Genomic DNA, 16,201 nt, shown 5'->3' with positions numbered 1-16,201 from the left:
CCCAAACACATGCTGCTGAGCTGCTCCAGGAGGAGGAGAGACAGAAGGGGACAAAATCACCCCGGGCTGATGATCAATGACTTTAAACCACTGACTCTTTGGCTTTCTGAGGGGAAAAGGCCTTGTTTTATTTCTCTTGCCCATATTGTGAATGGGTTATTAGAAAGTGACCAGGACATGTAATTTGAAAGGCAGATTTAGACAAGGAATATCAAAAGAAAAGATCACTGAAATAATCTACACATATAAGAATGAGATATGTTTTGAAAACCATGTTTCGTCAGAGTTCTTCTCTTAGAAAGTTCCTAACAAATAAGTTTAAATATGTAATTGGAATTACCAGCTTCTAAATGAGAAATTGTTTGGGGAATGGCAATTGGCTAAAGAAAAAAATATGATCTTCAATATTGTAACTTCATTACAGCTCCAATAAATTTAAGCCTGTTAATAAAACATAGTCTTGGTACTTACAAGAGTAAATTGATGTAAGTCTACCTAAAATCAACACATTTGAGCTATCATTGCTAAAAATGAAGTCAATATTACTTTCTTGTATATTTCCAAATATGCTGTCCCAAATATAATTTCCTTTTATTTATCTAGGAAATTTTAGTTATTTTATATAAACATTTTCTTAAAGGACATTGAGAATAAAGACAATCACTGTTTTTGTGCCCTTTACAAGTAGGGATTTGTTATCCTCTGTCTTTGGCCCCTTCATAACCCTCATATCACTGAGTGTGTTTATCCACTCTCACTGTCCCCTACATGTGTATTCACACTAAGTTGCTTCAGTCATGTCCGACTCTTCGCAAACCTATGGACTGTAGCCTGCCAGGCTCCTTTGTCCATGGGATTCTCCAGGCAAGAATACTGAGTGTGGGTTGCCATTTCCTTCTCCAGAGGATCTCCCCAATCCAGAGATCAAACCCGCATCTCTTATGTCTCCTGCATTGGCTGGCAGGCGTGTTCTTTACCACTAGCACCACTTGGAAAGCCCATCCCCTATATGTTCAGTTCAGTACATGCAGGCAAAGTTGTGTCTGACTCTCTGTGACCCCATGGACTGTAGCCCGCCAGGCTCCTCTGCCCATGGAATCCTCCAGGCAAGATTACTGGAGTGGGTTGCCATTCCCTACATGTAAATATCTCCAAATACATATTCACATTTTCTAGAGCCCTCTGTCATGTCTCACATGTAAGTCAGATAAGATACATCCAAATTAAAATAATTAAAGTCCTGAATCAATGAAAGATACATGTTAGGCTGAGTCTTGAGGGACTAGTGAGAAATGAGCCTCGTGGAGAGCCATGGGAGAAAGAACATCCTAGAAATGCTGAACCACACAGTTAAGCAACAGAGTGGGGACAGAAACTATCTTCCTTGTTCAGAAGACACTTTGAGAACAGTTGACTGGTTTGACTTCCTCCATAGAAACAAAAGACCCAAAACCAAGAGTCTAGCTATAGCCACGCACTGGCCTGGGAGGGACGATCGTGCGCACTGTCAGTCACTTCCATCCTGAAGAGGAACGCCCAGGCAGTGAGAGGCTTACACTTTCTGGCAAAAAGGGATCAGGTTTAGGTGGTGGTGTGTGCTCTTTCCATTTTTTTTTGGTCTATGGTCCCTCAAAGGAGATATTTTCCAACCTTTAAAAAAATAATTTCATGTTCTCAAATTCAACTAAATTTCTAATCTCTCTCAACTTTCTTTTCCTGCTTTGTTCCCTATTGTTAAAGGGCCCAACATCCCTCTAGTCACTCAAACTAGACACCTCTACCATGGTTCAGGAATTCATCATGTCTTATACATAAATTAATTCAAAAGACTCTTAAATGCTTTTCAACACATTTCTCCTGACACTAAACAATTATGTTTATTATTACCAAATTTGTCTTCCTGGGAAAACTGACATAATCATGTATGTCAACTAAATAAATCTTTAATAATTTCCTATTTTCTATAGATTAGTGATCAAATTACTTGGCATAGAAAGTCAAGACTCTCCACTATTACTTCCAATCAATCTTTACAGCCAACACACAAGTTACATCCTAATCATGCCAGAGTTTTTATCATTCTTCAAGTGCGATAAGGACACTTATATCAGATCTTTCCCTTTGATGTCCTTTCTGTAATGCTATTGGAGTCTGATCCCTACTTCTTTATGGCAAAATTCTGTTCATTACCCAATGTATTTCAGTTAAGCTTTTCAGCTTATTCCTTAGTGTTCTCATGGCACTTAGTAATTGCTTCATTATAGTATATAACCACATTGAATTTTAATTGTATACATCACTATCTGCCCTTCTAAACTATAAATTCCTTGTGGTTAAGGACTAGGTCTCATTCATCTCTATTGCCTTTCAGTATTTTAAGTGCCAAATTAAATCAGTATCTTTAAATAATATTTTTAAAGTTAAAATATTTTCAGAGCTAATCTAAGTATAAAATACTGTTCCACCACTTTGATTTTAAAGAGCTTTGCTTTTAATACAAAGTAGATTAACAAAGCATTGTTTATTTTTTTTCCAAATAATCTAACCCAAAGTCACTTGAATATGCAAAACCACTGATACTCAACTGAATCATAATTATGACTCTCTCTACAGGGGAACTGTTTACATAACATAAGATTCCCAATTAAATATCTGAAAGTAAAATTATTCATTTTCTGAACAGAATGAATGAAAGACAAGATTTTCTATACATCAAAATAATGGACTCACAAAAATTACTGCTATCCTCTTTGGAGGTTAATTTTTTAGGCTACAGAAATTTTTCTTATTCTAAACATACATGATATACTTGTTCCTGAAAACTTTTAACAGTGAACTACTGAATTCAAAAATGTGAATGAAATCCTATCAAAAGATTTTTGTCATTTCATAGACAGCATACTGTAAATGACCACTGAAACACAAAATATGAAAAAATATTTTAAGAAGAATTGAAGTCATATTACTGTATGTATCTATTTCCTTTCTTTCAACACAGTCTTTTAAACTAAATAATCAACAAAATTAATATATCAAAAAATAATCTGACACAATCATCACTCCGGGGCAAGTTTATCAAAGCTGGGGTTATTTTGTTAAGCAGATGAACTACAAAACAAATTCAAAGAGCAAACACTTCTAACTTTGGAGCATTTATAAAGAAAATCAATCCCTGTTTTTAAACTTAAGAAGAATGAGATTATAGCATTACCAAAGTGACAACTTTTTTTTAAACCAAACTAAACCACAGCAAGCATTATAAAATGGTAGAAATAACTTGTTATACTCAAGCTCTAAACTGCACTTTCAAAATTTATCTCCAAACTAAATTACTATTGCTGAATATACTCTATTAAAATAAGTTATGAGCATTGGGTGTTTAAAACACATGTCCACTTGAGGGTTCATCTGATCTTAGAATCCATCATCCTGTAAATGTCCTGTCCTGATTCATTTTCTACAAATTAAAGAATAGTTTTTAAAATTTGTTCTGTCCTGTTACACATCACCTTAATTACCACTGCTAGTTTGTTAACTTTCATTGTTTTCTGACAAATATTTAGAGTAAAAGACTGTCTGGCATAGCAAGCAAATAATTAATGCAGGGTCAAAAATGACCACTTAAAATTTTTTTCACCAAGATACAAAAAATTACTGTTAGTAAAATCAAATTATTTCCATAATACCTGTATCCTCTGAGTGTTTCAATAATCTCATGATGATATTTCCCCTCTGGGGGTAGAAATAAAGATAAATAGTAAAATTATACAATATCTCTAGGAAAGGGCCTTAGTCTACTGCTATTTTAATCAATCTTCACAAAACTTGGAGCTTCTTTTCTCTACTTATTAAATAACAACAGTTTGAGTAATCCAAAGTTAGAGCATGGACTGAGAGTATCAGTAGCATCTACAGGCTTGAATTCCAGCTTGACCACTTACTGGCTGTATGACTTTGGTAAACTGCGTAATCTGCGTAAAAAGACCAGGTTTTAGATTCCTGGTCTGTAAGTGGAGATAAGAAGGGCCTGTGTTTGCACTGTAGATTAAAAGACTGTGGGCAGGGAGAGCACTTGGACCAGTGCCTGACAGTACAGCTAACAGTCCTGTTATTAATTCTGGTTGACAGAGTTTACTGGAATTTTTCTTTTCATTCAGCCCATCTTCAAATCTTAACACAATAGCTTTCTATACCTAAGTTTATTTTTATTATCGAAGCTATCAGAGGACAGGGAGCAGAGCAATGATTTTTAAGTGATTAAAAGATTCCTGAGCTCCTTTGATGCTTCCTGACTACTGTTCTTGCCTGTGGTGAGGGAAGAGAGAGACGATTGCAACCAGCTCAAGTCCCAGGAAAGCAAACAAAGAAAAAGGTGCAGTAATATTTGGAATTACTTTTCTTCCAGGTTTTAGTTTGGGGCCTAATTCTGAGCCTGAGAAACTAACACAAACTTCCGGTACTCTGTTAGGGGATTCTGCCCTGAAACTAGGGAAGATGGGACAAGGAGGAGACAAAATAGGTTTAGCAGAAAAATCAGGAGATATGTTCAAGTAAACAATATGCATTGATAGATCAACGCGTACCACCCAGTAAGTCTCAATCACAAATTGTCCTTCATTTGTAACAGGACCGTTCTTTCTATCATTTCATACACAATCCAGCTACTTCTAGTATAATTCAGGAGCTGGTTTTTTCATTTGATGGATGGGGAAAATAACTTACAAAGGAATCAATAACAAATGGACTCAGATCCAAACTCACTAATTAAAAGAGAATCTAAAATATTATCTTGAATCTAGAGTTTTTACACCAGTATTTTAGTAGTTTATCTTTCTACTAAAAAAGATGTTTACTTAAAAAGATTATGAATTTAACTTTCAACCAAAAGTTATAAAGTGTGTATTACTGGCCATATTAAATAAACAAGGAAGGAATGAAGGAAAGGAGGCATGGAGGGAGGAAAAGCTAATAGATAATGAGTATTTTTGAAAGTATTTATTTGGTGGGAGAAAAAAAAGTTTGTGCTACATTTGTTAGAAGAGGATAATCAATTCTGCAGACAGCAAGGCATTCTAAAAAGTAACTTAGCCTTCACACCAAATAATCAAGTAAAAGAAGTGAGATCTAATCAAATAAAAGGTGAAGATAAACCAAGAGTACTTTGGGTTTTATTACTGAATAGTGTTAAATTACCTTTTCTCTGTTGGAGAGTCACTGGAGAAAGCTGTTTAACAATAAAAATGATACATTCTTGAGTAACTGCAAACATGAATATTAGGCATAACTGCCAATAATGAAGGAGGTCATAGAGAAAAGCTATTTAAGTATTATGTGCTTGGAACATTGTTGGATTTCTCACAACATTGAAAAAATCTTTTGACTGTCATTCACAAAAACATTAGTTTTGTCTTCTCAGCACACCAATTAACATTTACTTAAGACAAGCTGTTCTCCCATGTGACTCTTTAAAGGTTCAAATCCAAAATCTCATAGCAATAGCCATGTAAGGCAGTTTAATCATCTGATAACTACTGGGAATGTCTGAGATTAGTATTTGCTGGGACTTCCCTAGTGGTCCCGTGGCTAAAACTCCAACCTCCTAATACAGGGGGCTGGGGTTAGATCTCTGGTCAGGGAACCAGATTCCACATGTAGACCAGACTTGGCACAGACGAATAAATAAATATTTTTAAAAAGATTAATATTTACTGAATTTAAGTTTATACAAAATGTGATTGGATTGGTTTCTTATAAATTCTAGAAAACTGAAAGAGGACTGCATGCAGATATAAAGGTAAAATTTTGTTAGAAACAAAAGAATATGTGACTATTAATTTCATTCTTGTAAAAATTAGAAGGATGATAGTTGATCCAACAAGTTTTTGAAAAGACTAGGGAGATCTAAAAATGAGGTTAACATATTACTTTTACAGTATGACACCATACCTCCAGGACCAGGTAAAAGAAGAGATAGTATATGCACAATGAGGTCATAAGCAAGTTGTACATTCATCATCTCTTTGGAGATCTGTGAGTGACCTTGGGCATATTTCCCTACTAAAACTTCCACTCTCTATCTGCAGAATCTATACTGTGCTTAGATAATTCCTAAGGACTTTTCCAGTTTTATATTTTAGGAAAAGGAAATTATACATACCCTGGAAGCCATAAATTATCACTCACAGACATGGGAAAACTGCTTGTATAGAAAGTAATGTCTATATATATTCTTTAATTTCTACCTGTCGTTGAATGTAATTTCATGTATTGTTATATATGTCAAATTATAAAACTCGTTCAATCAGAGCCATCTTTCTGATTCATACCAGGGTAAATATATAAGGCATAACTTATGTTCACCAAAACTTATAGAATTTTCTTTTCTTGTATTAATATTGGTAGTTTTTAAATGTAATGTTTATCCTATATGAGGAGAAGACTTACTTGAACCAAAAACATCATCAAAATTCTCCTAGAAAGGAAACACAAACGACTTTTCAAGCATATTGCTACAAATCAGCTTCCCTAAACACCAGTACCTCTGTATATAGAGGGTATTAACAATTTAGGTTTGGCAATGTCATTAAAGAACTGTGACTTTGGATAAGTCATATAGATTTAGAAAACTTTAGTTTCCTTAATCGTTGAAAAAAATGAGTTTGTACTAGATAATCTATGAGATCTCTTTCACTGCAATATTGATTCTGATTATTTATAATACATATATTATACATAATATGATATACATATACAGACAGTTTATATCATACAAATAATACACAACAGATTCTGAGATATATTTTCCCACTATTGAGTACATACACTGCTTTAGGAAGAAATTACTAAACCTTAAGAAATGATTGTATAATATCACTTAATTATGAAATCTAAAAAATAAAACAAAATAGTGAATACAAGACAGAAACAGACTCAGATATAGAGAACTAGTGGTTATAGCGTGGGGTGGAGAGGGAGAGGGGTACAATAGGAGTAGGGTGTTAAGAGATACAAACTTCTCTGTATAAAATAAACAAGCTGCAATGATATATTGTACAACACAGGGAATATAACCAATATTTCATAATAACTATAAAGGGAATATAACCTTTAAAAAGTGAATCACTATGTTGTACACCTAAAATGATATGGTAAACTAACTATACTTCAATTAAAAAATAAAATGATTAATTAGGCAGTTTCTGGCAAGTAATGCTCTGTAATAATTTATTCAGTTGTTTATCTACATTAAATAGCTTCCAAAGCTTATTAACTCCTCACTAAAATGACAAGATGCATAATTTAATTCTAATAATTGTCAGAAGGAAATAAAAAGATCAAAATCTTCTCTTCTTTACAATGAGAACAGCTAGAAGTTAATGAGCAGACAGAATGTGCTTTGGCAGTTCACAGACCAAACCAGCATCAGAAGTAGAACAAAGTGGGGTCCACAAGTCTATAGAGTTTTCCATTAATACTACATCTTTAATTTTCTATTGTACTTTATAATGACATATGAGTGATTGTGTTTATGCGTTCTAGAGTCGTGGCTATGAGAGGTAGTAAAAAGGAGGTAATCATGAAGAGATTATGATCTCAGGAAGGTTAACCCATTGTCGGAGGGGTCCCAGGACTCTAATACAGACTAGATTTGAAAAGGCCACATATCCCTTCCATTGACTCTCAGCTACTGGCTTCGCTAAGCCTCGTCAGTAAAGGCTCACCTTAAAAGGTGATGCTGATCCTCTACAAATAGAAATGTTCCTTCAAACTTTCAAAAACTTGTCTTGCACTTTCCAACATCTACAAAAAGTATAAATTCAAGTCCTTAGAGAATGGGATAACCCAGTAACAAAATCTTTTCATACCACTAACTGCAAAGTTGTCTCAAATACTGATCTCCTAGGAAATAAAGGATTATAAGTAGGCATTTTCTCACCGAGGTCATCAAATTTGTCGGATCAAAGCTCTTGATATTTTCTCTTTTCTTTCCCTAGTCCAGTTCTTTTCAGATTCATATAGCTGAATTTAATGAGTATATTGCTTGTCTTCCTAGTTTTTCCTTACTGTTTTTAATTATTTGGGTTTCACTACAGGTTTCAATAAATTTATCAGTAATAATGCTGATCAAAGATCAAGCACAAAAGCAATGGAAATACAGAATCATTTTGAGAACCGTTGGGCTATTACCTTAAGTAGTAATATTTTATTTCACTACCTTAATGACATTTTCCCCTGGTTTAGTAAATATGTTGACGTGTAGCTCAAACTACCTGGCTTACCACAAATCTTTTCATGCCTCAAGAGAAAATAAGCCATTTTATTCAAATAAGAGGTGAATATAACAATCAAAAACAAGCTAATTAACAGAAGCATGAGGTCAGACAATCTCTCCAAATTTCATCAACACTGTGATGCCAGTTTAGACTTAGCCATCAATATAATCCTTCCAGTTTGTTCAAAAAAAACTGACGCACTGCTCCAAGGACAGAGAAACGATGGCGCTTGAGGAAATTACCTCTACTTTCAAATTTGTGGTGTCAAAGCATGCATGGTGCTTTTCAGAGACTACACGGCCCACATAGGGAAGGGCGCCACACTGGAGCTATTTCAATTCTTGCCCAAGACAATGGAGCAAGGGCCTTAGGGTGATAAAAACCGGATTTTGATGAACTGGAGGAGCACTATTATTCCTGACTCTGCTTAGCTGGTGACTACAACCTGCTTCACACACCGCAGACAGAGCAAATCAGTCTGTGACACACCCCTCTCACTTGGCTTCCCATTGCACTTAGAATAAAGCCCAAACCCTCTAACCTGGTTTACAAAGCCCTCCCACCAGGTACTACTGTCCTTCTGACTCATCTAAGGGCACCTCCCGTTCCCCCAGGGCAGGGCAAATGCTGAAGCCTGACGCCCCCCAACAAGAGATACTCCTCTGCTCACAGTCCTTCCTCTCTGAGCTTTTCCGGGTCGGCTTCTTCCTGTCATGGAGATATAGCTTTAAATGTGACCTCCGCATACATACGGTGCCAGACGAGCCACTCTGAAGTAATGACAGAGACTCTTTCCTCCACCCAGCTTTAGGCTCATCTTAGCCCTCTTTTCAACTAGGCCGTGTCCTTTGAGGTCCTGTTCTCAAACTGCCTGAGTGAGTTTTAGCAAAGAATCCCAGGAAGTCACCCTCCCACCTTTGATATTTGCTTACCCTTGAAATCTGATCAAGTTCCTCACCATCTATGCTTGATATCTAAGTCCTCAGCCTGCCTTTAATAAGAATTTTGTCATTCTAGGCCACTTTAGCAAGAATTCCCCCCTACTTTTGATATCTCTTCTTAATAACTTTCCACTCACTGACCCCTCATTCTGCTCCTTGGCCATAAACTCTCCAGTGGTCTTTGCTAAAAAAGAATTTAGCTCAGCTCTTTCTTCTACTGCACTAATACTGAATCAAATCTATTGACTTTAACTGTGTGTGATGTGTCTCTCTTTGACAGTAGCCACCCAATGCCCTGGTATCAAATTATCCTATTTTAATTCTCTGCAGAGAACCAGTTCCCATGACATTATTCCCATAGTTTATTTGTTTATGGCCTGTCTCCTTCCATGAGGTTCCAAGGCTTAGGAAAAGCAGGGATATTATCTCTCCTGATCACTGCTTCATTACCAGTATGTTAAGCCTAGGACATGGGCTGGTGATAGCTACATAGTCAATAAACTTTGTTGACAATTAAAAATTATATTTTCATTGTTTGTCTAAAGGGGAATGAAAATGCATACAAGAGAATGCTGGAAATTAGCACATACAGAAGATTCATTATAAAAAGGCAGACATGAACAAATATTAAAAGTTGTTTTCTCTGGTTTCTTCTTCCAATATAACTGTATTTTCCAAATTCTCCACTAAATGTGTGTATTACTTTGAAAATCAGAAAAACATGAAAAAAAAACTGCTGAAGAAAAAGTGGTTTAGTGAAGGACCACTTTTAGTTAGTTTAACATGTTTCTTTGGGAGCAACATTTCAGTTGCTGTAAATCCTCAGATTATCGATTCTGTGCTGAGAGAGAGACACACAAAAATAAAAATGCACCAAGCCAATTTTCACAGGGGAAAAAATGGTCAGAAATAGTATTTCCTTCCTTGAAGTTCAAAAACCTGACAGATTTAAGAAAACCAAGCAAATAATATAACAGAGGAAGAAGAGGAGGAGGAGAAGAATCTCATATTCTTTAGATACCAGATTATCTATTTCAAGGAAATCAAGACCACATGCTGTGGCCTTCCTGGTAGCTCAGTGGCTAAGACTGCGTGCTCCCAAGGCTGGGGGCCTGGGTTCAAGCCCTGGTAGGGGAACTAGATTCCATATGCTGCAACGAAAAAGAGATCCCATACGCCACAATGAAGAATGAAGATCCTGCATATAGCCCCTAAGACCCAGCACAACCAAAGAAATACATAAACACATTAAAAAAAGAAAAGACGAAATGCTGTCTTCCCTTCCTGAATGAGTAGCAAGTAAGCAAGCGATCCCTGTGAAGCTGTTACTGATCTCGACAGGAACCCCTGCCACTCCCCAGATGTCCACGGTGGCAACTGTCTCTCAAGCACACCTCTGTCTGTGGTGGCTGACCATTTTATACCACTGTTGTCCTTGCTGTTTCATCATTTGTCATGACATGAGTAAATACAACACTGTCGCATTACCTAGCATGGAGCTCCATCAATTAAGATAAAATAAAAACAACTCATCCTCGTTTCTCCAGGTAGGGGAAAAAAGCTTTGGTGGAGTCCACTGAGCAAGTGCCTACCTCAGGGCCTGTTTACAAAGGCGGTTTGTTTCCTCTGCCTGTAGAGCTTTCTTTCGCCAGAGAGTCTCTTTCTGCAGACTTGCCTCCTCCTGTTTTTTAGGTTTTCACTCAAATTTCATTCTTAATAAAGTCATCCTGATCAGTTCTTTAAAATGTAATCCCCCATCACACCCAATTTCTTTTTTCCTGCTTTCTCTTCCGGTAATCAACACAACCTAACATCCTCTACTTATGGCCTGTCTACCCCAGTAATGCAAGCTCCACAAGGGGAGGAACATGAGGCTGCTGTATTCTCACTACAGTCCCAAAATATTAACTTGCTGAGTAAATGAATGATATGGGTGAATTTGCTACTCTATAATGATTTTAGATCGCGCCTTAGAAGTTTAATATACCTATGATCTATACACTAAAAGCACAGGATTACTAGAAATCTCTCCTGTGGTTAGAAACGGGTCTGAAAGTTCAAAAGACCTGAGAGAAGAAAGCCTCAAGCGAGGCGACCAAGGACACCGGCTGCCGCGGACCCCGAGAAACGCCGTTCTGTGTCGAGTGTGCTGGCGGTGCGATGTCAGCAGACTTTAGAACTCCCCCCAGTGTACAGCTTCCCCTTTTTGGTAAGGCTGTTCTGTACGGGTGTCAAAACGAAAATCATTCTTGTTTTACTTTGGGTTTCTCTGGTTCGACTTTGGTCTGCTAAAGGAAATGGAGGCAACTACTTTCATTATCTACAGAAGTTGAGTTTCATAGAAGGATCCCTATAAAAATCAAGTGAGCAAAAAAACAACTTTCCTTCATATGAATAACAAGTTCAGTAAACTACAGTTTCATTTGTCTTAAACCTGACCAAGAAAAATAGTCTTTGAACAATAATCAGTTTGTATTGTATATAAATCCTCTTTAGTCAATATTATGAGCAGAATTGTGTCTCTCCAAAATTCATGTTGAAATCCCAACTCCCAATTCCCCAGAAGGGGAGGATACTTGCAGCTAGGGTCTTTAGAAGAGCAATTAAACTGAGGTTTCAGGAGGGAACTTACTCCAATGTGATAAGTGCCCTTAAAGAAGAAATTTAAAGAGACATTATACAGAGGAAGATCATGTAAAAGCTTAAGAAAATGGCCACCAACAAGCCAAGGAGGGAGTCTCAGAAGAATCCATGCCGCCCCACACCTTGATCTCAGACTTCTTGTTTCCAGAATTGTGAGAAAAGGTATTCTCCATTTAAGTTACCCGGTCTGTGAAACTCGGTGTTATGCCAGTCCTAGCAAAATAATCCTGCCAATTAAGAAATGCCACAGACTTTTATCAGGGTAAAATACTCACAAAGAGGCATATTTACATTTCACAAGTTGTTCTGTTCTCTCTGTAACCAGAAGGCTCTTATTAGACAGCCACTAATCTGTTAATGCTTCAGAGTTACTTATTAGTGCCCATTTACTCAAGAACCTAAGAAGTACCTACAAAATGAAGGATACTAAAAACTTCAAGGAAGGAATAGAAACAGAATGGCTTTATACATAAAAATAGAGAAACTTAAATCTTGTCAAGGAATGATTTTGTTATTTTTACTGCATTACCACTCCCTCTTTCCCTCCTTCAACATCAGAAACATTTTGGCTAATAGTAAAACTGAGTGAGACAGTAACATTTTTCAAAAATAATCAAAACTACTGCTACAGAATGTAGCATTTTCTTTCCTTTGTTTCTTTCCTCTATTTCTCATACATTCACAATTATTTTTCAATTTTGAACATTATCATGCTATTATATTCATGAGGGATGATATTCTAAAACAATTATACTAGATTCTAGAACAGAATCAGTGATTACAAAGTAAACATTTTACAGGATAGGTGAAAAGTAACTTAGCTGACTAACATAACGGCTTAAGTTCTATCTCTCCAAACTTTAGTAGCAGCAGCTGAAGAATCGTTAAAGATACATAAAAGCACTATTCAATCAATAATGCCTTATATTATTTCTAACTTGCTTGTAAGAAAACTGCTACCTCTTGAAAAACTTTCAAAAACTTCAAAGAATCAAATGTAACCAATATCAAAAGTTAGGAACCTATTAGTTAATAATTACAAATAATATTCTAGTTTATTAAATATCTTAATTTGTGTAAAATTATGCTATGTAAAATTTTAATTGATATTTAAAACATACTGAAAACATTTCCTTACCAATATTGGGGTGCTTCAAAAGACGGCAGATTCTAGCTTCCCTTTCCAGTTTCTGATGATCTATTAAAAAAAAAAAAAAAAAAACAGAAAAATAAATTTCAACATTTAGCCTAAAGAAGAAGCAATGATAAACAACATATTAAAATGACATAAAGACTTTACATTTATTTATATTTTGGCTTCTTTTTTTAAGTCACTTGAGTTGGGAATTAGGTGAACACAATAGTTTAATAATCTAAGTATTTTTATTGGTTTGAAGTTTGATTGCGGTATAGAACAGGGCTGAATTTAGATTTGAGCTGGGGGTAACAGTAAAAATGGCACGAAACAATAACATTCTTTCTTATCTTTACCCTAGGTATATACTGTTACAACAACTTAAGTCAACATGGACATACACGTTAAAACAAAGGATCTTTATCTGGCAACTGGAATGCCAGTGGAACCAGTGCTAAACAGGGTTAGTAACAATTTATTCCTAACAACAAAGTGTTTCCCGTCCAGACATATTTTCTACCAACTACTCCACACAATTTCTGGTTCGACTTCCCAGGCGTATGATGCTTTTCCACGTACCAAGGACTCTCCAAACACCAAACTGCTTGCTCGTCTCCACCCTTCTCTGTATCCCTAACCATTTCTTTGAAGGAGCACAGAGATCACTGTCAACTTGCATTTTAAAAACTATCTGATACTCTTCTTTGGTTTCTTTATAGTAGTTCACATGCACATAATTATAACCAAAATCACTAGCCAAAGCACAAAACAAATAACACAGGGAGACGCAAGAACAGAGCAGAAGCACATGCTGTCAGTAAGTAGTGTTGTAGAGTGGTCCTTATTGAAAGCCTTTCATCAAAGGCCTGATTTAAACCTTCCAGTAGCCCTCTAAGGCAGGCAATCTTATTACCCCTACTTTACAAGTACAAGAACAAAGGCAGAGAAAGGTTAAGATCATAAAATTAGTTACTGGCATCTACCAATCTGCTCTTACCAACTAGTGCCACAGACAGCCTTAAGAGACTGAGGGGGCATCTACCTAACCGCCCCCACAGTTTATGTCAACTGTCCTCACACTCTGGTCTCGGAACCCCTTCACACTCTTAAATTATCAGGAACACGCCCCAGAAAGCTTTTGATTATGTGGATTAGATCTATTAATGCTATTAGAAATAAAACTGAGACAAACTTTAAACAGATATTTATAAATTCAATTAATATAATAATGAACCCATTATATTAACATAGGTGACTGCATTTAATTTTTAAACATTTATTGGGAAATAATTGAAACTTACAGAAAACTCAAGGACTAAAAATAGTTTCCCCAAACCCTAGGTACTGTTTATTCAGATACATTATTAACATTTTACCCATTTTTTTACATGCCCTCCATGTCTATGATCACGTGTATCTATACATATTTACCTAATTGACACATGTATATACAATTATATAAGTATATTTATCTTTATAAAAAAATTAACCATTTGAAGGTAAGTTAATAAACATTAAGGTCCTTTAATATCAGTGTGCATCGCATTATCAGAGAAATGCAAATCAAAACCATAATGAGGTACCATTGCACGCCAGTCAGAATTGCTGCTATCTAAAAGTCTACAAGCAATAAACGCTGGATAGGGTGTGGAGAAAAGGGAACCCTCTTACACTGTTGGTGGGAATGCAAACTAGTGCAGCCACTATGGAGAGCAGTGTGGAGATTCCTTAAAAACTGGAAATAGAACTGCCATATGACCCAGCAATCCCACTCCTGGGCATACACACCAAGGAAACCAGATCTGAAAGAGACACGTGCACCCCAATGTTCATCGCAGCACTGTTTATAATAGCCAGTACATGGAAACAACCTAGATGCCCATCAGCAGATGAATGGATAAGGAAGCTGTGGTACATATACACAATGGAATATTACTCAGCCATTAAAAAGAATTCATTTGAATCAGTTCTAATGAGATGGATGAAACTGGAGCCCATTATACAGAGTGAAGTAAGCCAGCATGATAAACACCAATACAGCATACTAACACATATATATGGAATCTAAAAAGAAGGTAACGATAACCCTATATGCAAGACAGAAAAAGAGACACAGATGTATAGAACAGACTTTTGGACTCTATGGAAAAGGCGAAGGTGGGATGATCTGAGAGGACAGCATCGAAACATGTATATTATCTAGGGTGAAACAGATCACCAGTCCAGGTTGGATGCATGAGACAAGTGCTCGGGGCTGGTGCACTGGGATGACCCAGAGGGATGGGATGGGGAGGGAGGTGGGAGGGGCGTTCAGGATGGGGAACACATGTAAATCCATGGCTGATTCATGTCAATATATGGCAAAAACCACTACAATATTGTAAAGTAATTAGCCTCCAACTAATAAAAATACATGGAAAAACAAAATTTCAGTGTGCATTACCAAGAATTGTGAATATTCTCTTACAACCACAGTATGTTATCAACTTCCACAAATTTAACATTAAGGCAATAATTTACTGTTCCACACTCCCATTTTGTTGATTTAATCCAAGGATGTCCTTTATAGCATTTTCCTCCTTTTAATGCAAGATCCAGTCTAGGGTCAAATACGGCATTTAGTTGTCATTTCTCTTTAGCTCCTTGAGTCTGGAATAGTTCCACAGTTTCCCTTTATCTTTTGTGACCTGACATTTCTGAAGAATACCATCATGTCTATTTTTTAAAGAGAATATTTCTCATTTTGGTTTTTTGGTTTTGTCTAATGATTGCTCATGATTTGATTTAGGCTATGTGTTCTCAGCTAGAACATTATCCTTCTCAGGCTCTCACAGCTGGAGGTACACACTGTCCAACCGCTCCTCCAAAGTGATGATAACCAGGTCAAAGTGCTGCTGAATTTCTTTAATTATCTTTTTAATTTTCTTTCGCAACTAACAAGTATGTGGGAAGACAATTTAAGATCATGAAAACACCTTGCTCTTCATAAAAATTTCCCTCTACATTCAGCATTCAGTGATAACTCTTGCCTGAACCAATCTTTAATCTGATGTGCTTGTGGTAACAATAGGTGCTTAAATGCTGGTTTTCCAACTCCAGCACATACAAATTAACGAGAAATGTTAAACCAGATTTTGAAGACGCATCTAACACCATCTTAAATACTGTAGAAGTAACACACATAAAGCATATGGAAAGCATACGCTTAT

General features: G+C 36.3%; 1 protein-coding gene across 8 annotated transcripts in view; it reads right to left on the bottom strand.

Moving 5' to 3' along the window:
• Positions 1-16,201, bottom strand: part of CAMK2D (calcium/calmodulin dependent protein kinase II delta) — a 300,110-nt gene that overhangs the window by 185,872 nt on the left and 98,037 nt on the right. For all 8 annotated transcript variants that reach the window (XM_065907119.1, XM_065907123.1, XM_065907121.1 and 5 more), the window contains one exon: positions 12,996-13,055. In XM_065907119.1, coding sequence (XP_065763191.1) covers positions 12,996-13,055 — 60 coding nt within the window. The remainder of the gene's footprint in view (positions 1-12,995; positions 13,056-16,201) is intronic.

The sequence above is a fragment of the Muntiacus reevesi genome, chromosome 16 (genome assembly GCF_963930625.1).
Source record: "Muntiacus reevesi chromosome 16, mMunRee1.1, whole genome shotgun sequence".
In the NCBI taxonomy this organism is placed as follows: Eukaryota; Metazoa; Chordata; class Mammalia; order Artiodactyla; family Cervidae; genus Muntiacus; species Muntiacus reevesi.
The sequence above is the reverse complement of the archived record's forward strand: the minus strand, read 5'-3'. Positions and strand labels throughout refer to the sequence as shown.